This window comes from Serinus canaria, chromosome 2, assembly GCF_022539315.1.
Source record: "Serinus canaria isolate serCan28SL12 chromosome 2, serCan2020, whole genome shotgun sequence".
In the NCBI taxonomy this organism is placed as follows: domain Eukaryota; kingdom Metazoa; phylum Chordata; class Aves; order Passeriformes; family Fringillidae; genus Serinus; species Serinus canaria.
Genome location: NC_066315.1, coordinates 27,682,944 through 27,707,067, shown reverse-complemented (window position 1 = coordinate 27,707,067; position 24,124 = coordinate 27,682,944). Strand labels below are relative to the sequence as shown.

At 37.2% G+C, this 24,124-nt stretch overlaps 1 protein-coding gene across 1 annotated transcript in view; it reads left to right on the top strand.

The window, feature by feature from the left end:
* VWDE (von Willebrand factor D and EGF domains) overlaps positions 1 to 21,806 on the top strand; it is a 37,338-nt gene extending 15,532 nt beyond the window's left edge. The window contains exons 10-31 of the mRNA XM_030232694.2: positions 313 to 586; positions 668 to 876; positions 1,310 to 2,295; positions 3,478 to 3,614; positions 6,376 to 6,531; positions 7,138 to 7,242; positions 7,586 to 7,700; positions 9,062 to 9,312; positions 9,431 to 9,650; positions 10,186 to 10,323; positions 10,927 to 10,989; positions 12,389 to 13,069; positions 13,394 to 13,489; positions 13,578 to 13,673; positions 14,194 to 14,289; positions 15,529 to 15,624; positions 15,943 to 16,038; positions 16,527 to 16,622; positions 16,721 to 16,816; positions 18,063 to 18,158; positions 18,723 to 18,826; positions 19,963 to 21,806. Coding sequence (XP_030088554.2) covers positions 313 to 586; positions 668 to 876; positions 1,310 to 2,295; positions 3,478 to 3,614; positions 6,376 to 6,531; positions 7,138 to 7,242; positions 7,586 to 7,700; positions 9,062 to 9,312; positions 9,431 to 9,650; positions 10,186 to 10,323; positions 10,927 to 10,989; positions 12,389 to 13,069; positions 13,394 to 13,489; positions 13,578 to 13,673; positions 14,194 to 14,289; positions 15,529 to 15,624; positions 15,943 to 16,038; positions 16,527 to 16,622; positions 16,721 to 16,816; positions 18,063 to 18,158; positions 18,723 to 18,826; positions 19,963 to 19,983 — 4,228 coding nt within the window. The 3' untranslated portion in view covers positions 19,984 to 21,806. The remainder of the gene's footprint in view (positions 1 to 312; positions 587 to 667; positions 877 to 1,309; positions 2,296 to 3,477; positions 3,615 to 6,375; positions 6,532 to 7,137; positions 7,243 to 7,585; positions 7,701 to 9,061; positions 9,313 to 9,430; positions 9,651 to 10,185; positions 10,324 to 10,926; positions 10,990 to 12,388; positions 13,070 to 13,393; positions 13,490 to 13,577; positions 13,674 to 14,193; positions 14,290 to 15,528; positions 15,625 to 15,942; positions 16,039 to 16,526; positions 16,623 to 16,720; positions 16,817 to 18,062; positions 18,159 to 18,722; positions 18,827 to 19,962) is intronic.
* Positions 21,807 to 24,124: the final 2,318 nt, after the last annotated feature.

The window sequence follows — 24,124 nt, the reverse complement described above, 5'->3', positions numbered from 1 at the left end:
ATTACACATTGTCTACATAGAAGCCATTGTCTACATATATTCCACACACGATCCTTCTTTTCTGCTGTAAAAATAAGTTGTTTTTTTTTTTTTAATTTAGAGCTGTTCAGAGGAAGATATGATGGCATTTGCTCAGGATAAAGCTGTGTTTTGCTCTGTGAGCTGTAGCATTTTTTCTGACTTGGGAAAATGAGTTTCAGTATCAATGTTCACCAAATACTAGAAATCTGCTTGAAAATAGAGTTGTTGACATGCAGTGATACTGTTATTTCACAACCAAAGTGATATGATGTGCTATTCTTTTGATTCCAGAGTCTATGACAATTTTAAAACAGGAACTTTTGTTCTCTATAAGAGTACATCTCGAGATTTTGAAGTTCATGTTCGCCAGTGGGACTGTGGAAGTCTTCACTACCCAGCATCCTGCAACTGTGGCTTTGTTGCTAAGGAAGGAAGTGATATAATTGCATTTGACATGTGCAGTGGTCAGCTCCATGAATCACAGCCGCACTTATCTGTAATAAACAGAGACACAACAGGAAGCAATGTCCGAATCACTGAATCCTACCTAGGAAGAAAAGTAACAGTAAGTGGTAAATAATTGCTTACAGAATAGGTAAAATGAAAAATCAAGTTTCTCATGAGGTTATCTTCAATCTCTTTTTAGGTTTTGTTTTCTTCTGGAGCTTTCATTCGTGCTGATGTGAGTGAATGGGGGATGAGCCTAACGCTTAGGGCACCCAGTTCAGATTACAGACATACAGTGGGACTCTGTGGCACCTTTGATGGAAATGCAGAGAATGACTATCACACTGCAAGTGGCATGGAAATCCCAAACCATGCTAATGTTCCTTTTTCTTTTTTTAAGGAATGGAGGTAACAAAATGCTTCTGTTGATGAATCAAATGCCACCATTTTTGGTTCTACCTTTCCTTAACACTCTTAAAAACTTGTCAAAATAAAAAAAAAAAAAAAGACTCTCAGGTTTTTAGTTTATATTATAATGTCATAATTACATTCCATAATTAATTTAAGAGAAAATTTAAACTGAATAGCCAAGTAAATATATAAGCACTATAATGTAAGATTAGTTTGATTAGGTTTGGAACAAAGCACCAAGGTGTACAGTAAATATGCACTCATCTCAATTCTTTTATAAGTTATTCTTGAGGTTTTGTGTTTTAACTGGTGTGATGCAGACTTATGCTGTAGAAGTATGAAACAACGAACAAAAAAAAAAGTTAATACTTCAGTAACACAAAAAAAATAGTTCAGATGATACAGTTTCACCTTTTCCTTCCCTCACTAGAATTTTACCAGGAGAGAGCTTGTTTGACAAGACACCTGCTTTGCTAACATCTTCTAGAAAAATGTTCTTCTGTGACTGTGCACTTGAAGATGCCAGATTATATCAACCAGCAAACAATCTGGAGAGAGTTACTCAGTCAGAACCTCCTCTGTCTTGTAAAGAAAGTGAAAATGGTAGATTTCTTTCTTTGATACCAGGACTGGATGTCACTGCTGAGTATCTTGGTCCTGCTGATCCTGTCAGGGGCCTAAAGAAACGTTCATCTACACATGAAATGGATTCATCTACACTTCTACAGAGGCAGAATAATCAAACCGAACTTCACACAACGTCCGTATCAAACTCACGTCCCCCTGACACATCAGAGGGAAATACTGGTACAGAAAGAGAGGGAAGTTCAACCTTAGACATTAGGAGGAATTCTCACTATTACAGCAGTCACTTTCCCAAAACTCAGTCTGCTACAAGTAGAGGGAAGCGCCAAAATTATTATGAATACCATCCAGTATTTGTCTTCCAAAGTCTCAGCCAAACAGATTTAGAGGGATATAGTTATTTTTTCCCAGAGGACCATGCCACTGACACAGATGAAAAGCTCCTTCCTTCTTGGCCCACACCTTCAGGCCTTACTGAATCTAGTGCTTTGTTCCTGTGCCAGCAGGCAATAGCTAATTCCAGCATAGGAAGGTCCTGCGGTGCCCTCCTTGGCCGGCGAACAGGGGATGCCATCGATATGTGTGTTAAAGATCTGCTGCTGAAAGATGACCTCAGTTGGACAGAAGCTTCCTTAGCTCTGCTGGAGAATGAATGTGAGAAAAGAATTTTAGAAGAAATAAATTACAGCCCACAGGAGCTTGAAGAGTCAGTTGAGAGCCTACTTACTGCTCTGAAATGTCCCAGTCTCTGCAGTGGTAATGGAGAATGTACAGAATGGGGCTGTGCATGTTTTCAAGGCTACAGCTCATATGACTGCAGCATACTGTCTGGTAAGTGGGGGGGAAATGAGATTTACTTCAATAATGTTCTCAGTGTTTGTGCAAAGTGGGTTTTTTTTTTGCTTCCTTTCTCTCCTGCTTTTGTACATGGGCAAGGGTTCTCAATTGTTTAGTTACAGTTTACTACAGCTGTAATTATTTTGCATTCAGCCTTCTTGTTTCCAAGGCCAAAACATGAGCTTAGTTTCTAAAAGGTCAGATTAAAAAAGTCACTTTGCAATGCAGAGTGTAGTCCCAAGAGACTGTCCATGTTTCCTCGTGCTGTCTCCTTCAGGGAAAATATGCCACATTCATCACTCCCCTAGTTTTTTATAGTTTATGTGATCCTGCTTATTAAATCTCAGTGGGATGTTTTTGTCTTCAATGATGTTACATCTCTGTAAGCTGTTAGATGGGATGGGAGCAGAATTGGTAGTGAAGAAAAAAGAGCTGTAACAAATAGTGCTGGGCAGGGTCTTTTTCATTTTCAGTAGGTAAGATATTCCCTAAAAATTCAGTTGAACAATTACACTGGAAAAATATGAACAGTACTACCGAAGTCAAAACTCTTTCAAAATAAAACCTGTTAATATTTTGCAATCATGTTTTTGTTTTAATGACTTACTTAAGAGCAAATAGAGAAAGAGGGAATAGAATTATAAGAAATATTTGACTTCAAGAGGAATAAAATAAGATGGTTTTGCCTCATAAAAACTGGTTTTGAGTGTTCTGATCTGTCAGTTTATTTCCTGAAATAAATTCCATCTGAGATTTTTTTTTAGATTTTTTTTTTATTTTTAAATAAAAAATAATCCCTATATAAATTATTGCATTACTGCCTCCTTTCCAGTTCCTATTCCTAAGGCCTTAGTTTCATTTCAATTCAGTTCTGGAAGTCTGATGTAAGGAGCTGTAGTTGAGAAAGCAAAACATGTATTCACAAGCATTTATCAATTGAAATTTCTCTACTTCCTAATACTGAGGTTCCAGGAGAAGATAGAAGCCTGGCTTTAAATTTGAAGTTTCAGTGTAATATTGTAAAGTCTTTCTGTTTATGCTTCTTTTCAGCAGGTCCCAGATTTTCTTGTTTACATAATTTTCATGGTTGGATAGGAAAACAAAGCTACTGCATAATGTAAATGCATATGAATGAGTTCTCATACTGGCATTTATGGTCTAATCTCTGCTTCCAAGACCAGGCTCCAGAAATTACAGAGCTGGAGAATGCTGGGCTGTGCGACATTCGAGAGTATGACTGCACATCTGTGAGAGTGTTTGGACATGGCTTCAGGGACTCATTGAACCTGAAATGTGAAATCATCAAATTGCAAGTAGGTCTCCCTGAATAGTGACTATTACATTTTAAACTTCTTAGAGAACAAGGGACAAAATGTCAAACGTATTATTCATTGACATGGGCACAGCCCAATGGTTTAGTGGAAGCTAAAAGCAAAGGCACTCAGCACTTTGCAGCAAACATTCAAGACTTTGCAAGATTGCCATTTCCTCCATGATAAGAGAAATATAAAACATAATGGGAATGTTCAGCAGCTGGGAGGGAGATAACAGCACACAGCAGCTATCCATCAGAAGAGGGCAAGGGCAGCCCTATTAGTAACAACCAGCACATCGTTGTATTTTTAAGTGCTTATGGAGAGGAATTGAAGTACCACTTCTTTGAAAAAAGACAGCAAGGTTAAAGCCATTACTAGATTTCTGTCTCAAATCTAATGCTTGAAATAGCCTTTTATAAACATAATAAATCTATTAAGAAAAGATAAAGGCATTTTTGATATGTTGTCCATTTCCCAGAGGTAGAATACCATGGCTATTTAATGATATATGTCAGGTTTGAACAGGAGATTAAAAAATGTTTCACTGTAAACTTAAGGGGAATTTGTGTAGAGAGACTGCTGTTACTCATTCTTGAAAAAAATTTTCAAGGCAAATATAAAAGCAATTTACAAGTTGTAGCCTGGAATAAATGGTCAGCATACAAGTTTTTATGTGGTGTTAGATGTGAGAACAGAAAACCCTAAAAGTAAAACTGTATTTTATTGGTGTGATGATGGAGGGGGTGGGAGCTGGCAAAAAAAGGAAATTTCCAATTCAATGGGAAATTTTGTTCCTGAGACAATCGTTTTCCTTAGCAATTTCCAGCAGATGCTGAAATTATTTTGATAGATTAGGCAATGCTGGCTATAGATTTTTCTTAAACTCAACATATACATACTCAACATATATCCACTCAAGTTGGCTTGAAATGATTGTCGAGAGTAGGTTTATGCTCCCCTTATATTAAAAGACTCTTAGACCAAGCTTGCAGTAAGGCAATTATTGGGAGTTCACTTATCACAGTTTGAAACATCTCAGTTTTAACTCATGGCAAGATATTTTGAAATCTCTCTTGGTGATGCTGTATTTTGCTCCCAACACAAAAACTTCCTAATTAGTCACTTTTAATGATGATCTTCTCACTGACAAGAGCCTTTTTTTTGCTCTTATTTTTTCCTTGAGAATACAAAAGAAAGGAAGTTTGTGGTACTGTTTTTTTGTTTATTTTTTCTGGCTGGAGAACTATTAATTTAAGGAAGTATCAATGGACTTGCAACATTATAGAACTGCACATAATTTGAGATTGAACTTAAATTATCAAAATTTTATAGAAAAGTCATTTTGACAAAATTTAGAACTTCTTTTTCTTTTCATTATTTTTACTTTTGAAATTTGGATAAAATCTATTTGTTCATGGGCTGTCTTGCCCTGTTTAGAGTTGATAATTGACACAGGTTTGGGTAGGAAATGGCCTGGAGCCAATGATTACAGAGATAGAGAATTTAAAGGTAAAGGATGAGGATATATTTAATCTCTGCAAAACAAAAATTCAGTTTTATTTTCTTCTGTTTTACACTGAACTCAAATTTCCATGAATCTTATGAGCTAGAATGCTTACAGATCTGAAGGCTTTTACTTGGCTTTTGAAAGGTTAAATTGTTTCTGAAAAAATTATCTGAACTTGCCTCCAGCTAGTAACAACAGGGTTCTGAAGAAGTAGACTGTATCACATTTCAAAGGTTACACTACTAAATGCACTCAAAATTACATGTTCAGAAATATATAGCTTTTATACTTACCTTTGCTGTGAATTTCTTAAATGAGTATAGGGTGAAAGAAAAAAATGAGTGGCTGGAACAGAAGTAGCACATATGTCTTTTTTAGCAAAAGTGCTCCTTTTTCTGTTAAAAAAAAAAAAAAAGGCAAGGCCTTTATTGCAGATGACTCTCCATGTGAAAATTGGGATTGAATAAATGTTTTGATTGGCTCCAATAACAAAAAAATGTGCAAGCTCAGTAAAAACTACTCAAGCTCAAAATCCCTTTTACTTGCTGTTCTCTTGATTCTTAGTCTGCCTGGATTCTTAGTTCCATCTCATTTTATTTATTTTCCATATGCTTAACCCTGCTTCCACATCAATGCTTCAGTCTAATAGTATTATCATCCTTATTCTCTTATCTTGAGCTCTCAGGTTGGGTCCTTGGATGCTCTGTTCTCACAGCAGTTTAGTAGAAAAGTCTGTGGGTGTCAAGAAAAGTCGGTGGTGTCTTGTTCCATTGAGCAACCTCTTGGCTTGTACAAGGGCTAAATGGCCAGCTGCCAGTATTGCCCCGGGACCCAGAATGATTCCTGAGCCCTGCCAAAGCCCTCATCTGCTCCTTCGACTAAAGCCTGTCCTGGCATGGAAGCAGAGATGGAGTGGAGCAGAGGCACTTGCACGTCAGATCAGTGGTGTTTGAGGATCACTCACGGCTTCACCCTCCTGTTCTCTTCCAGCTGGAAGGACTGTTTGTCCTTGGCAATGCAGTGCCAGAGGGCCATGCGTCAGGAAAGCCTTCTCTGCCTGCTCCTCCACAGTAGCAGGATTAGGTGAAAATCTGTGTGTGCAAATACGTCATGTAATATTTGCCATTGCATTCTAATCCAGACACATTAGACTGGTTCAAACACTCTGCAATACATGGGGAGTTTTTCTCTGTTAAAAATGTTTTCATGATGTTTTTCAGTGGAAAACAAATTTTCTGTCTTAACATTCAGTATAGTGATAGACAATGGATTCCTGAAGAACCTCTAACTATGCCAGCTGCCTTCCAAAATGCCAGAACTGTTGACTGCCAGTTACCAAGTGATGGCCAGCAGTCTGATGTCATGGATATGGTTGATGACAAGCCCCTTGCCAGATGGCAAATAAAGGTACTCTCAGAAATTTCAAATATTTACTTACAAATGTTCCTGTTAAGATGAAAATATAGATATCATCCTTTATTTAGTGGTACTAAAGGGAGAAGTCAACTTGCTTAACTTGGGGTCTCCTAAGTCTTGTCAGTCTTGTCACCTAAACTTAAGTGTCAAGTATTGTTTGACAGTGTTCTTCTGCAAGGGGACTGGTGGTTACAACCTAGGTCCTGCAGAGACACACATTCTTCAAGAGCAGAAGTTAAAAGCCAAGTAGTTACCCTAGAGTATTTCAAATGACCTTGGATCCATCTTTGGTAGAGCTGAGTTGAGCTCAGCCACATGTAGAAAACTCTGTGAGCAGATATCTGAGCTCTCATACAGATGGAGTCAATAAGGTCAATAGAGCCTGCACACAATTCAATTTACCTTAGACACTGATGTGTGGTTGGTCAAAATCTGTCTAGACTCCTTGGCAGATTTGATTAGATTTCTGGTGGCTTTTGTGAGGGTTTAGACACCTGCACGTGGGTGTCTATTAATGAATGGAAGCTCATGCTAGCAGACCAGGTGGATCTATCAATATCTGTATCAGTTAATCTGTTTTTACTGCTCACCTTGCAGATTTCTAATGATGGATTTGTTTATAGCAACTCTAAAACAATGATATTATATGATGGAGCCTGTCAGACATGTGAACCACAAGAATCTGGGTTATGTTCATTAAAGGTATGTGTTTCACTGCTCTCTATTATGAAAATAATGCATTTTTCAGGCTGAAAAAAACCCTAGAAAATTAGCAAAACATACCTGTTCTTGTTTCCAGCAGGGATTTTCAATGCACAGGAAGAGAAGCTGGTATGAGGCAATTTTAAATGTAAAAAATCAAATCAAAAGTTCTTTGTGTAATTACCAAATAAAACCAAACTTGCTATCAGTTGTTTAGATTTAAAAGCAAGCTTAGTTGTTTAATAGAAGTGCAGAAAGATTAGATTTTATTTGATACTTACAAATTCATAACCAGTTTGATAACTAAAACCATTAATGAATCACATTTTCGTTTCTCTAAAAGGAGAAAACATGCAACATAGATGGACTCTGTTATGGTGAAGGAGACACAAATCCAACCAGCCCTTGCTTACTGTGCAGACCTGACTTATCAAAGTTAACTTGGTCAGTTGTTGAAAGTAAGTTCTAAATAGTATTTTTAATACCAAGTAGTTGAAAGTCTGCAAAGTTTTTAAATTTATGATAATAGTGATGTTTTAAGTTTAATTAGGTAAGTGTTCTGGCATTTCTATTAGTTTCTGAAAATTATATTGTTGTTTCCAGACCATATATGTAATATTTTAATTTACTTTCCCTGACTCTCCTGATGTAGCAATTGCAAATAACTAATGAAGATTAAAAGCTTTCAGTCTAATTAGTACTTTGTAGTCTTGATATTTAGCACAGCCACATCCACTTATGTTTGTCTTCATCACATAGGTTTAACAGGTATTTTTCAACAAATTATTCTGATTACAAACAAGTGGAGATCACAAATTAAATTAAATTATGTCCTGTTTATTAGACGCTTAATATCTGGGTGTTGTTTACATTGATGGCATAGGTACATGGCCTAAATCTAAGTACATCTAAGTGCATCTAAGTACATCTAAGGCTGCTGTACTCCAGTCCAGTTAGAAACCATACCATGAGGAGAAAACTTAAGTCTAAATTTTTCATTTTCCTTCTCTGTAGTACAGAGTTCCAGCACAGAAGTTGCAGCTCTTTTGGTGCAGATTTCAGTCTTTGGATATACACATCACCTTGGTCCCTTCACCAAATGGAATGTTTCTTGGAACTTTCATATTAGCCATCCAGCCTGTCCTGCCAACCCCAGCCTATAACATCACAAATACATCCATCCTACAAGTGTCTTCTTGAGTGAAAAACTCATGAAATCAAGACTCTGCCTTGATTAGGAAAGGTCCTGTCTGAAAGGGACTTGTGGTGCCTATCTTAGTGAATCTTGTCCCAGTTCAAACTTGTAGTGAAAGCCAAGGTAGATACAACTGTTCTAAAAGGATGAGATGTGAATAGAAGGAATGAAATGAAACTCATCCAGCAGAGAGGGTGAAACTCATCCAGCAGAGAGGGAGTCAGTGGATTTCCATGTTATCAGCATGCTATGGACTGGAATTCAGTACAACCAAAGTCAGAAAGGAGAGAAGAACAAAAACCAGAGGCAACAGTCTAAACCTGAGGAGCACAACCTCTTCCACATGAGGATGATGTTAGAAATAAGAGAGTTTAGCAGCTGAGACACTGATTATGCCTTCTTCTGCTTTCATGGTTTTTGCCACAGTGGGGGGATTTTTGCTGGCAGCAGTCACTGGCTAGCATTGAAAATGTCAAGTGTTTTTCCTGTGCCATTCAAATGACATTAGAATTTTTAGAGAAATAAGTACATGGGATTTCTTTAGCAGAAAGATATGTTCCTTTTAATTTTTAAAAGAATGTTGCAACTTTTCCTTAGAGGAGGAAAATATCTCCTTTGTTACAGGTAACCAGCCTCCAGTGCTTGAAACTTTTCAGGGAATGCTACAGACATTTTATGGAGAAGATTTTTTATATCAGTTTTTGGCTTCAGATCCAGAAGGCTCTGCTATTCATTTCACATTGGATTCTGGTCCAGAAGGTGCCAGTCTTTCCCCATCAGGTCTCCTTTCATGGAAAGCTGTGTCAATGAATGTCCACAAATTAACATTTTCTTTGACAGATGACTGCAATGCAACGACCAAGGTAGAAATAGAGGTAATGAATATTACAGTAAAATGACACTTACTAGAAAAATACCTAAGTTATCTATTTTCAGAACTCGTTGCTAGTTCATTAAAAAAAAGAAAACTGTCTTATTGGGCATGTCTTGTAGGTCAGTGTAAAATCATGTGATTGCCTAAATAATGGCTCATGTGTGACAAACATTAATTTCCCACCTGGAAGTGGAAGATATCTTTGTGTGTGTGTGGCTGGATTTGAAGGTGATCTCTGTCAAGTGAATACTGATGACTGTAAACTTAACCAGTGTGGTATTGGCAAATGTGTGGATGGAATAAACAGCTATTACTGTGAATGTCCACATGAACTTCAAGGTAAATTGCTGCTTTATTTCCATGCATTTATCATGTTTAGTGATAAGTGGGAGTTTTTAATTTTATGTTTACAATTTTTTACTGTAAATAACTTACTGTTTTAAGTTATGTAGTATTATGAAGAAACCTTATGGTCTTGTGGTACAGGTATATGATATACTTCAAGATTTTTCTTGCATGACTATAATAGTTGTTTATTTTAGTTCATTATGAAAGCTAATTTGCATTAGTTTTGCAGTTTCCCTCTGCAAAGGTAAATTCATCAACATGGGAAACACAGGAGATTCCTCCTGCAGATAAGCATGTAGTCACCACAGCCCATCTTCTCACTATTCTACAATAAACAAAATACTTATTACGAGAGGAGAAAATGTAAATGGCAAACCTTATCAGCTGTTCTTATTAGATGTACTGAAATGAATGGTTGAACTTTTTTTTCCTCAGCACTTGCATACATTGTACTTTTCTAAATATACCATCAAAGTCTGGTGACAAAATTTTATATAAAAAATTTTAAATCTGTATTTCAATACAGGTAAAAATTGTCAAGAAGATGTAGATGAATGTGCATCCAGTCCTTGCTTCCCTGGAGTATTATGTTTCAATACTTTTGGTTCTTATTATTGTGGTCCATGCCCAAATAATCTTCAAGGAGATGGGAAGTCATGCCATGGTAAAACTATTTGATTTTCAGAAGAATGGTATTGTCTTACTGTCATTCAGATAAAATATCTTTGATTGTGCTTCATGTTTCTAGCAATAACTTAGAGCTCTTTTCAGTAGTCAGCAAAGCAGGGCTCTGTCTCTGCTGATGGCAGTGTTGGATTCTACTGGGTCAACACAGCTGTAAAATGCTTTCTAGCACGTTTTTTTTTATTAGCATAGGAAAAAACAGATACAAAACACATCCCCATTCTTTTACATCAGAGTAGAATAATACAGGGGAATATTTTTGGCATTTTTTGTCATTATTTTCATAATAAGAGAAATTATGAATAAATTATTGAAAAAATAGATTTTTATTAGATTGATTAACATAAAAATGTTTACGCAAGCCAAGGCAGCTGCCAAACATTTATTTACATGCCATTTCTGAATAACTTGTATTTTTAAAATACTCTGCTAAAAAAATTTTAATAAATGTTTTTTAACTTGCATCTACTTTCTGAATTTTGCATTGTTTTTATGTAATAAAATTTTAACTCTGTAATTTATTTAAATTTTTAAAAATGTAGCTACTTCTGTGCACTACTAATGTGCCTTCACATCTTTTCAGAAAGCTTTGACAACACTAATGTTGAAAGGAAGGATTCCACAGGAGAAGTTGGAGAGAATAAAGGTGATTTTTTTCCTGAAGAAAATGGAATTTCTGATTCTCATGCTGATAAGAATATAGCTGGCAGATAAAGGTTCTAGTCAGTTTTATGCTATTCACTTTATTTTTCAGTTTGACACAATTTATTAATTACTGGGGTTGTATTCTGATCTGAAAAATGAGACTGAAATGTCAATATCAACAAATCCCTTGGGTCAGTCTAACGATTTTATTAACAGTGTGATGTATGACACTCTTACAGTTGCCTTTTGTTTTAGTGACCAACCACTGACATAAAATAGGTAACATGGGGATAGGGACATCTGTTATATGAGATAAACAAAAGTTTATGGCATTATGTTGAATGTCATTTTCCTACTTCAGCTCAGAGGAGAGGTGAAGGATATGGCAAGTGAATGTCTTTATTCCAAAACTCTGTAAGTGCTGTTCCTGGCATTTCCAGGTCTGTGCCTGCAGGGGGTTTCTCTGTAGGAAAGTCTCATGTGTCTGAATTGTTTTTGGGAGGAAGGAAGACTCTCATTGCACTGCTAGTGCTGGATAATTCTTCATCAGCTGCAAAATGGTTTGCTTTTCAGCAGTGGGAGACCACACTTTAGGATGACTAAGTAAAGTTTAACCTTTCGTAAACCATTTTCTAGTTATAAATTGGTTAGGGTTTCAATCCTCCACTGCCCCATAGTGCTAAAACCCCATATATTCTTTGCACAAACCACATTCTTTCCCTGGGGAGAATATGAAGAATTTATCATTCATTTTGTGCTCTCTTGAATGAAGAGACTGAATCGGGCTCTGATGTTTATTAAAGAATTGAAACATCCCACTACTAAAACCCATACAGAAAGTTTGATAAAGTTGATTTAAAAGTTTGAAGAATAAAACATGGTAGTACTTGTGCTACAAGTTGGTGGCTTGTTCCCCTAGAATACTGTCCATGGTGCATCAGTATGTATAAGCATCTACATACATGTGGTTTTATCTCTGCTTCTAGTGCTTAGACACACTGATGAACCATATGCAATATTCTGTCTTTGAATTCTTTCATTTACCTAGTTGAAAGCAATATATGGAGCTGATAATCTGCTGACAGTAATTCTGTTTATTGACCTGATGTGGGAAAATCTCTGCTCCTATAAATCGTGCTTTATCCTTATCTTCCAGCCAAAAGAAGGCCATGGTGAGGGCAGGAGAGGTTATAATCAGAATACCTTGATCTTCTCTAATTCTCCCAGTTAGTTTCTACTGCATACTTACATTCTGACACAGCACAAGGAGAGATTTCCTGAAGCCCAGAATGAATGGGCTGTATGTTTATCTGTTCAGAAAACATTCCTCACCATCAAAGGGAAAAAAAGTCTGATGGTATTCACATACTTCTCCCCCCTTTCTTTCTAACGTACTGCAGGTTTTCAACCATCATCCTTTGAGAAGGTTTTAAGCATGTCAGGTTATATTCCCAGTTCTACAGATGTCCCAAAGAGATTTATTTCTACAGAAATGGTTGGTAGCAGCACACTACCAGCCTCCACAGTAAAAACAATCACTGCCTGGAAGACACCTGATTCTCAGAGAAGTGCTTCTATACAACCTGTGGTTTCTGGAAACATTGCTCATGCTCTAGGCACCATCAGTGGTCACCTTGCTGACTTGGAAAACAGTTCTTCAGTACATGCTGTAAAGGCTGCATCTTCAAGGAGCCATGCTGTATCACCTGAGAAGAAAACAAGGGCACAAGTTGAGGCCTTCAGCTATTTTGAGAGCAGCAGGAAGACTTCCTCTAGCAGCAGAGCAAGTATAAGCAAAGGACATTCTTTGCCAAACAAAGCATTCAAAGGTGGAAATGCTCAAAGAGTTCTGCACCTATTAGCTAAGCATCAAGCAAGTAATTTACCTTTTACCCTTGTGGAAGTCACTGTCCCACCAAAAATGCTTCCTGAAGAATTGAGTGAAACAGTGATTCCTAAAGCAGTGACCTGTTCTGATTTGCCCTGTTTTCCTGGCGTGCCCTGTGAGCCAAGGCAGGATGGAAGTGTCAAGTGTGGTCGTTGTCCTTATGGTTATTATGGAGATGGCTTCACTTGCAGAGGTAGTACAAATTATTGCACTTAAATGCTTTGAAAAAAAGAATCTTGAGCTGTCTTTATAATTTATAAGTATATTGTTACTGTATTATCAGTGGAAAGTGTAGTGTATTGAATTTTCTCATTTGCATTATTAATATTGGCATAGCTTATAGGCTTTTAGTTGTATGGATGCACTTAAAAATACCTGATGTCTTGGACTTTGCATTTATGCACAGTGACATCATGGATTCTCTGTGATCTGTTCACTACATTAGGCAAGACACAATGTGCTGAAATGCCACTTTCATTTTCCTTATTCTTTCTTTGTTTGCTTCTTTGCCTTTCAGCAAGATGTAGACAACCTTGTGGCAAAAATATGGAGTGTGTGGCACCCAATATTTGTAAATGCAAGCCTGGTTATGCTGGTCATAACTGTCAGGCTGGTGAGTATGGCATGTTAAGTTTGCCTGTGGTAACTTATAAAAAATGGATGATTTGCAGAGTGCTGTTAATTTTTTTTTTTTTTAACAGCTCTATGCAGACCTGATTGCAAAAACCATGGGAAGTGCATTAAGCCCAACATCTGTGAGTGCTTACTTGGATACAGTGGTTCCACTTGTGAGGAAGGTAAATGTAGCAGTCTTTGCTTTTAAATCCATAACTACCCAAAGGCTGCTGTGAACAACTCCCATGTCTGTTCTGACAGCATGGAGGTGTGTTCATTTTACTGTCACTTTAACAGAGCTCTTGAGTTACATTTTGGTGTATGTCCTGATTTTCTTGATACACACTGTAAATGTTGCTTATGATTGGACATTCCTAAACTTAGCTTTCACTTTAAGTAGAGCAGTTCACCAGTGAATGTAGTTGCCTCTAAGCTAAACACTCCTAAAGAGTGGGAAGCACAGTCTGGAAATTGTGTCATTTTTCTTTTATTCAGGGTGACCACCATTGTTGGGACTCTGTACTGCTGAAGTGAAGTTGTTCTTGTTGCCTAGTCCTGTCAAAAGGCATTGCAATATATCTCCTTATTTTATTTCCAGTTTTTTGCTCACTGGCAGTTACTAACATTTCATTTTTTGTAAAGAATAACCAGTCCATGCATCTTTCTAGAGGTGATTCCTTGAACTTAATTCTGTATCTGCAGCACATTGTAAACCACCGTGTCAAAATGGAGGCACCTGCTTGGCCAGAAATCTCTGCACCTGCCCATATGGTTTTGTGGGACCAAGATGCAATACAAGTAAGCAAAACAGAGTAAGAGAAAAATACATAGTATTTTTCCTGTTCTTCAGGAGCAAGAAAGCAAATTATGGTTTAAATTTTTCATGCCTTCTGTCTAATGTTAGCAAATGACCTGTGCCTCTTTGAAGGTTCCTATACCTGGGCTTTTTAAACATCAGGTAATATTTGCGCATAACTGTGAAAACATAATGCACTATAAAAGCTGCAGATGGTTTATATTTTATTATTCACAAACATGGAAAAAATGAATACATCGTGTATGTGATATTACCTTTAGAAAAACATGCAGATGTTCCATATGTCCTGACAGCTTTTTAACTTCTGTTAGCTCAGATTGATTAGATACCGGGGTACATTCAGAAGTTGATGTGTCAGAAAGACTGGGATACAGGAAGATTGAATTCAGAACCACATTATGGTGTCTTTTTTCCTTTTACCTGGCCTGAAAATTGAAAAATTTGCTGTGATCATAGCTGAAAGATTGGAATTACTTTTTATCATGTTAATTATCTTTTACACATCAAATCATGCATGCTGAAATTTGGCAACTCCTAATTTTGGGTAGATTTTATATGGGTAATTTGTACCCTTCAGAGAATCCAAATTTAGACATGCTGTTTATATATTGTTCACCTGAATGTACCATTGCTTTATTGACCCTGAATTCAGAAAATCCTTTGTCTCCTCCTCAAATCCCAGGACTTTTGGTTTTCAGTTTTTCCTGTACTAATTTCAGTTCTGATAAAAAAAAAATGCTGCTCTTTGTGAAGGAGTAGTAAAGAGAATGAGACGTTTTCCTGAAGAAGTGATTAGTGGTTTTCCCCAGACATGATATTTTAGTGTCTTTGCTTGTCAGTCTCATGTTCCTGTGTGCACGCAGCTGCTCTCGCCTCATGTAACACAGTCCATTTATCTCAGTATTGCATTTCTCATTTGGTGTAAAATTTTTATTAAAGTGTCTACCTTTTTAACACTAAATATAACCAGACCATGGATATTTGCTTAGAAAGACATTTTATTTACCTTTGTCATCTGTGCTTGCTATTATGGGTTTGAGACTAGATTACTCTGTTCAGCAATTCCTCCTCAGAAAGGAATTGTAGGTTACTTCCAGTGGTAATTTTTGGGAAAGAACTGAAAAACAAATAGAGAATAATTTGTGATGTATCTCTTTCTTGTCCTCCTACTCCCTGTCTCCTCCCCTGCCTTATGTTTTTTCCACCTTCTTGGATGGCAGTGGTTTGCAGCAGGCACTGTGAAAATGGTGGCGAATGTCTCACTCCGGATATCTGCCAGTGTAAACCCGGCTGGTACGGACCTACCTGCAGCACAGGTAACACCCCTGCAGCTTCCATGGGAGAGCCTCCATAGGACCTCCCTTTGGTTGAAATTTGGAACTGCATGGCTTGGGCAGCTGCTCTCTGTGCAGAGCCCCCACACTCCCCTGAGTCTCTGCAGGTTAGTTCTGCTGCCAGCAGCTCCTCTGGGAAGTCTTGTGCTGATCCTTTAATTAGGGGTAAAGATTCTATGGGAATGACGTTACCTGCAGTTACCTTAGGTGTTTAATTCCTGTTCTTGAAACAGAAACACATATTTGATAGACTTTATTGGCATGTCATGCTTCCCACTCTTCCTGACCCTATTTCTGCAGCAATGTGTAATCCTGTGTGTCTCAATGGTGGTTCCTGTACTAAGCCAGATGTTTGCCTGTGTCCACATGGATTCTTTGGTGCCCACTGTCAGAATGGTAATGTTTTCTTTTTTTCTTCTCCCCACTCCCTAGTTGACATTATGAGGAAATCTGTGAGAAAACTTTAAGGCACAAAATTAACAATCAAGTTATGTACCTGAGAAGTGGCATAAAACAGAGATTACATTATTTTTTAGATTTTATGACTGATTCAACAACTGTCCAAGGAGAATGAAGACTCAAAATTATTCTTGTATTGCAGTCAACATTTAAGCAGCTTTCATTGCATTCCATTGTATGTTATGTGTAGTCTAGTAACTTTTGTACACATACAGTTGCCAGCCTTGACTCCTTTTTATCTAATTTTGTCTTTACTATTGATTTTTATACCAAACCACATTAATATGATTTTTACAAGGCAGGCTGGATAGTACCAAATGCCCATACAAGCTGTCAGAATCTTACTGTTGCACTTTGTTTTCCAAAAGTATATCACCAATTCAAAATGCAAAGTACAGCCTTTTCCTCCTGTTTGCACCTTTTAGCTGTCTGCAGCCCTCCTTGTAAGAACGGTGGTCACTGCATGAGAAATAATGTCTGTACTTGTCCTGATGGGTACACAGGCAGAAGATGTGAAAAAAGTAAGCCAGTGTTAAAATTTTCCTGTGATCCAAAAATAACCAATAAATTACTGTGTAATCATTAAGTGTATTAAACAGCAGATGTTTTTGATTTTAAGGTGTCTGTGAGCCAAGGTGTATGAATGGAGGAAGATGTGTAGGCCCAAACATTTGCTCTTGTCCTTCAGGATGGAGAGGAAGAAGATGTAACACTCGTGAGTACCTTGTAGTTACCAGGAGAACCATACCTTAAAAGTAATATGAGATTCAGGGCAACTCTGCCCATGCAAATAATACAGAGTTAGTGCCAAAGAACTGAAGAACATATATACACATTGAAAAAACAGTTGGCAGGAAAATTTAGGATATCTTGGCAGCAAAATTTAGGATGGAGAACTGATACCATGCAGTTCTTAGGCTAAATCATGGGACCGAAATATCTGTGAAATTCTTGTATAGCAAATATTATTTGTTTCTTTCTGGATTCTTGTCTAAATAAAAACATCTGCATTTCTACAAAAAGAGTTAAAAAAGTGAAAGAAATCCAATTTGTGCTGTAGGACATAAAACCAGATAAAAAAAGAAGTTTGGTGAAGTATTGGAAAACTGGAAGCAGTTGGATGTGATGTGAATAAATAATGCAGTGGGCACAAGCTCTTTAGGACAGGTAGAAATTGGTCTGTGATGGTTGCACATCTGTGGGTCACAATGTATCTTAATAGAGATATTGATGGTGCATAAATAAATTGTGTCAGCATGGATAAAAGCACAGTCTGCATGAAAATCAGCATGAGGATGGCTAAAGTGTTAGTGTCTGTCAGAGTACCCACCCAAGGCTTAAGAACTGATGTGGGCAGTAAGCTCTCTAATGGCATGAAGGAAAAACAAATTTCCTTTTATTACTTTCTGTAATTAATGGAAAGGGGTTGTTTTTTGAAAAAAAATATTTCCAGTATTTACAGGGGTGAGATATTCTTGGACACTGTGGAGGAGAGATTTGATTATCAAATAATCAGCTATGAGTGAATGGAAATAACTGTGGGGTAGATCATGGCTTAATAAGTGGGGACAAATGGGTCATAGAAAATAACTTTGGATCAAATATTCTTCAGTTGATTCACTGGGTGTTCAGTTGAATGACAGACAAAAGATCTCTCACCGAGGTATGTGCTTTAGAAACGTAAATTTGGAAAAAATAAAGCTCTTTAATGGTTCTCTATTCAGTATTTCAGGCTTTTGTGAATATTTGTGACACAGCAGAACCTCTGAATGTGGGTTTTGGTTTCTAGTTGCCTCTCTTCTTTAATATCTTGTTGGCCTTAGACACATATTTGAGTGAAGATGATGTGACTCTTGTGTTTGAAAAGCACCCCACCTCTTGTGAGAGCATCCTGAAATCTGAATAATAACTCGATGTAACCACTTGGGATATAACCATAGTTTGTGATTATGTTTGTGCAGCAATCTGCCTTCAGGAATGTAAGAATGGTGGCGAGTGTATTGGACCAAGTACCTGTCATTGTCCTCCACAGTGGGAAGGATTCCAGTGCCAAACACGTAAGAATGAAGCAACCTGAAACCTCTTGCTTTTGCACAGCTCAGAATGCTTCAGCCATGCACAGTGTAGACAAGTCCTCCTGCACCTTGGATGTAGTTTATCCACATCTGTGTCAAAGGCAGGATAAAGAGTAGAGATGGCTCTGCCTCTTCTGAAACCCTCCAGGATCTGATGGCACCCTGGGAGTGTGGGCAGTGTGTTGGTTTGCTCCAGTGCTGTATGCTGCTGCACAAGCCCTGACAGGCCATTGTGATAGCTTGAAATAGCAAGATGTGCCAAAAACCACCTTACTCATGTTCTTTGCTCAGTCTCATTCATGCCCTCAGCATGTTCTTCCGTTAAATCTGCATCAAAGCAAAAGGGAGATGGGATAGACACAAGAACACTGTTGGCTCCATGTGACTTTTAAGTGTCCTTATGGTGAGGGATGTTACCCTGTGAAAATGCCTTCCACGGTCTTGGTTCCTGTAACAAACAGAATATCTATCTAGAGATAGCATCCACTTTTCCTTCACCAAGATGTGTCCATGAATAAAGCCTCACATGTACCTCTCTTGTTTCAGCTGTGTGCAGCCAGAAGTGTCTGTTTGGAGGCAAATGTGTATTGCCCAATGTGTGCTCTTGTCGTCCAGGTTATACTGGAGTTCTCTGTGGGAAGAAAATTCAGGTATGTGTAGAGCCAAGACACCATCACAATCTAGTGATTTGGGAGTTAATTAACTACTGCACCCATGTCCACTGAAGCAGCATGATATACACCAAATGTGTATTTTGTCTGATTTCTTCCTTTCACTCTGCAGCAAGGGAAAATTAATGGAATTTCTAAGAGCTTTTCCAGGAATGTTTAGGTCTTAATCCTTACAGAATTGTTCTCAGCACCAAATGTAAACTTCCTTTGTTTCAAACTAAGCTGATTGTCTCTTGTCCTGCAGTAAGAATTGATAACTATCCTCTTCACAACAACCACTATTTTCTTTTCCAGCATCTGGCCTCATTTTAGGGAAGAGTGTCCTACTGATGACTTTCTTAGCTTGCATCAAGTCAAGGCCTGATCTTTTCCCAACTAACTACACTGCCAGTCAGTTCATCAAGTGTAACTTGGGAATAACTTTACTTTTTTGTATCAGAGGGAATGATGACCATTTCTCTGTTTTGTCATGCAGTTTTCTGTTGGATTCCCTTGCTTGAGTGCTGATGCTCACTCAATGAAGTAATTTGTTTAAACATTTTGTTACAACTAACTGTTTTGTGATGTCTGAAGTAAAAGCATTCTGCTCCTCTTGCACCATCTATGGTGTTTCTTGTCTTTTAATTTCAGTGTATTTAGACACATTTGTGCTGCCAGAAGAATTGAGAGATGGAGTAGATTTGTTTCAGGAATTGAAACCAAGAAATGCTCATAGATATTTTTAAAGTATGCAACTACTCATCCTACATCAATAAGACTGTAATGTTTGTAATACGGATTTCCAAAATGTGACCCAAAGAGAGAAATAATTTTGATTTAAAGGTTTTCATAAATATGTCCTGCACTGAATTAGTCTATTTTTAGTCTAAATATATATATATATATATATATATATATATATATTGTCAGTCAGTCAGACAGTGCTGTATCATACATTGATCAAAATGGCACATCTTCTTAATGAAACAAAAAAACTATAAGCCCAAGTTTCACTTGTTGTTTTCATTCTGCATATCAGGCAAGCGGAGATTCATTAAAATTGTTTCATAAACTTAATCATAATAATGGGTTGCCTCATTAAAGTTTGGTTTTAATATTTGTTTTCTCTCTCTAAGGTACAAAGACATCATGGTTGAAGAGGTGTGGCAATTCAATTGCAGTGCTGCATGGATGTATGAGACTTGAAAATAGCAACAGGATTGAAGGCAATTTCAGAGTCATTTAAATGAAAGGAATATTCAGAAGCCTAATTTTAAAAGATTCATATTAATCACAAATGTTGGTGAGCTTCAAAACAACAATCCTATAGTCATTAAAACATATATATATATATATATTCCTGTAATTTTTTGCTACCTCATGTACAAACCCCACAGCCTCTGATGTCTTTATTGAAATCCTATATCAGATGTCAGAGCCCAAAATCCTGCAGTTCATTCAACTGGACTGTGGAATTTCTGTTGAGGGAACAAGACTGTAGCAGCTGTTGGGTGACTCTAGCAAGGAAGGCAGCACTTCTGCACATGTGAATGGTACCTCCTGTTTACAAACACTGTTTACATACATATATTATTTGGCTGTGGACAGAAGAGAAAGCAGAACTGGTTTTTCCTGTTTTTGTTTACGTGGGTCTTGTTGTAACAACAAGCCAGTAGCAAGGAAGGAGGGGAAATCAGAGCTGAGGCTGGGCTACTACCAATGGAGGCAAGGCCTCCTGCCCTGTTAGCAGCCAGCCAGATGCAGAATGACTCTGATTTAGCTAAGCCTTTACAGCCAGAAGCCAGATCCCAGCTTTTCTGTTTTGACTTCATTACTTACAGTCACAAATTTGAAAAGCCAGCTAGTGAATTATTCCTGTTTCTGTAAGATTTGTATGTCCCTGTCTGAGATGGCAGGCAGTAATATGAGGAAATTTTGTTCCCAAGACTCTTAGAGAATTTAACAACGCTTTCAGCCATGCTGATTCTTAAAATAGGAACTAATAAGAGGAGAAATTTGTTGTACATCATGCCATCCATACTCACCATGACCGAAAGTATTTGTATAGACTTCACAGAGGATTTTTTTTCCATTACCAATTGTTCCAATGAACTGTTAGCACCTACCAGCTGCCAGATAATTTTTGAAAAGATAAAATTCCTACAAAGGACTGCTATCTTCTCCTAGAGCTGAGAAAGACATTTCAGCTTCTGCCATAACAATGTAATAGACACAGACATCCCTTTAGCTGAGCCATTGAAGTTTACTGCTTTGGTTTTTTTAGCCAAAAATAAACATAATTACTTCCGGTTCTCCTGAGTAATATTCAGTTTATATGCACTAATTCTGAACAGGAAAAAAATAGAGGTAATTTTGCCATTTACTGCCATTCTGGGATGCTGATTACCAAATCATAGCTGTTAGCAGCTCTGTGCCTAGATTTCTCCTCACCTTTTGATAGTTTCTTAAGTCATCTTGCCAAGTAAGCTGGCATTTTGAGAGCTTAGCATGATTCCAGAATGATACCTCATGGATTTCCAAGTGCCTTACTGGTGTATTTAAAAAATGTCCAATTTCCCACTTGCATTTTAAATTTCAGTGTTTCCATAGTTTCTTTCAATCAAGCATCCATGTGGCTGATAGCCTGATGATCTGGGAACCATTACATTATTAAAAACCTACTCCTCTTGGACATTTCCTTTCCCACATCTCACAAAGATGTTGATGAACAGAATCTGACTAGCTCTTGGAATTGTTTTGGATACACAAGGTACTGAACAAGTTTTTAGAGTACAAACACCCCAATATCAGATAATCTCTTATTGTAATCACTGCTGTTCCATGTGTCAGTTACAGAGATACCATGCAAAAAAGAAAGATTACATCTGTCTGGAGCACTGCTAATAGTACTTTGGTTAATGAGTTTGTGCAATCCTTCACTTACAAAACTTAATCAATACATATCTGTGCATTTCTAGGATTTCAGGCTCAATAAAGGGGTTTTTTATTATAATTGTTAGTGTTTGCTGTTTATTTTCAATGGTTTTAAAGGCAGAAATTATTTCTTTCCTATTTGTTTTCTTTCAAATGCAAGCTGTGCGAACAAAAGCATCCAGAGTTTTGCTACAGTAGTTAAAAATTCTCAGTGCTAAGCTGTGCTATTTTTGCTATTTTCCAGCAAGTGCATGATGCAGAAAAATCATTAGTACATGCAAAATGCCAGATAGCTACTTCAAAACTGGCCAGTAATTATGTGATTAGTTGAAATTGTTTTGTTTCTACATTGTCCATCATACACATGAAACAGAATTCACTGTAATTAGAAAGCACATGGCAACAATACAGTAAAATTGCCCAGTGTAACAAGATGTGGATTTCTATAGAGGGCTTGTGCACAGAGGTTAACAGAACTGCTGAAATTGGAACCTGCAATTAGACCCAAAAGAGTCAGGGGATGTGGGAGTGGGGAGAAGAGTTGGAGCTGACACAGTTCCACTCTGGTGGAATGAAGGACAGCTTGTATCAAGCTGAAGATTTTGCAGTGATTCTTTCCACATTATGGATAACACCAGTATCGTAGTTGAAGTTTCTTGCATGATTTCTCTAGACACTAAAGAGTGCTGGAAGGTACCTATGCACATCATCCATTTATTACCTGGTTGTACTACAGTTGCTCTGCAGGCCAGCAGAAATTCTCCCAAGTGCACATTGATTTTTGCCCCCAATCTTGAAATGATCTTTCAAAATGCAGTACAGTGAATGTTCTCTGAAGGAAGGGCTTGTATCACAGAAGATATCACATCATGTTGGCTGTGGTGTAAAAATAAAACCACAAGTGGGGCCTATGGGAAAGGCTCCTTCTTTCTATGAAATTTAATTATATATTTTCATAGCTGAGAAGAGAAAGCAACATTTCCATTTACCAAAAGCAAACTCGTGAAGAAGTATCAGCACAAGACCTGAAGTAAATAGGTATAAAAACTGAAGCTACTTGACAAATTGGCTACACCCACTCCATTATTTGCCCAAATGGAAAAATCCGAAGTTTAAATTCTCAAAACATAACATTGGGGTACATATACAAACCCAAATGTAGAGGTTAGAAAGTTTTGCTAATAACTAAAGTTGTTTATGCAATTTTTGTCATTTAAAGGTGTCAAATGCTGATATCAGGTCATTTTACCAACTTCTGCCCACAGCTCAGTTTAGCTAGCAAATGGTATTTTACAGCTAAACCAAGTAAATCCTTTCTTACCAGAAGCACTTAGAGCAGAAGAGAAAACATTAATAAAAATGTGCATATAAGTAAACTAAAAAGAAGAAACACCTCACCTTTCTATGCACACTCTAGAATGACAGAGTATCAAAAATGCAACCACTGCAATATCCCTAAAATTTTTTACAGTTGTTTTAGTGAAAACCAGAGTATCTGTATAAGGTGTTACAGTTAGCTGTAATGAATAAGGGAGCTAGCATGTTCTGTGTTGCTTTTCTGGACCTTTGAGCTGCATGATTACTTATCTCCCCACAGGAAGACATAGCTATCTCCAAAAATTACATGCTCTAACTAGTATGTTCAATCCTCCAGTGAGCAGAAAACAAACAAAAGGCAAGAATTACTGGCAATTCTTTTAGTCTTTTAAGTATGTTTATCTGTGGAAATAATAATTGGGGACACAGACTGTCGTCAATAATACATTCTAAGATTGTTAGACTCTAACTAACTAGAAAAATCACTTTTAAACTCACTTAAAGTTTAATTGAATGATAAGAAGAAATATTTCTTAAAATAAAAAAAAACAAACAAACAAAATCCAAAACCATGAAGAACACTGTAGCCAGTAGATGGTGCCATGTTCAAGTAGTATGTCTGAAATATGCCCTTGCATTTTGTGTGGCATCAAATTACTGCTTACTTCAATCATTTCTAAACAGGAAACTAAATTAGCATTTGTTTTGGCCTATTCAGAAACACCAATTACAGATCTTTCAATGACTGCTTCCGGTCTCTTGCTCCTGACAATGCCAATATCTCTTCCAGCTTCTAGTCACTATTACTGTCACTTTTGTCTTTATTAGTAGAAGTCAGTCTTTTTGGGAATAATACTGAGATAATATGCTTCTTTGTATTAACATAGTACTGATTATTTGTTCTAAATTTTGTGTCTGGTGCAAGTAATTTTTTTCCCATTCATTCCCTGGCAAACACTGTCATCTAAGGTATAATACATGTATTATAATATAATAATATGTATTATATATATATATATATATATATATATATATATATGTATAATA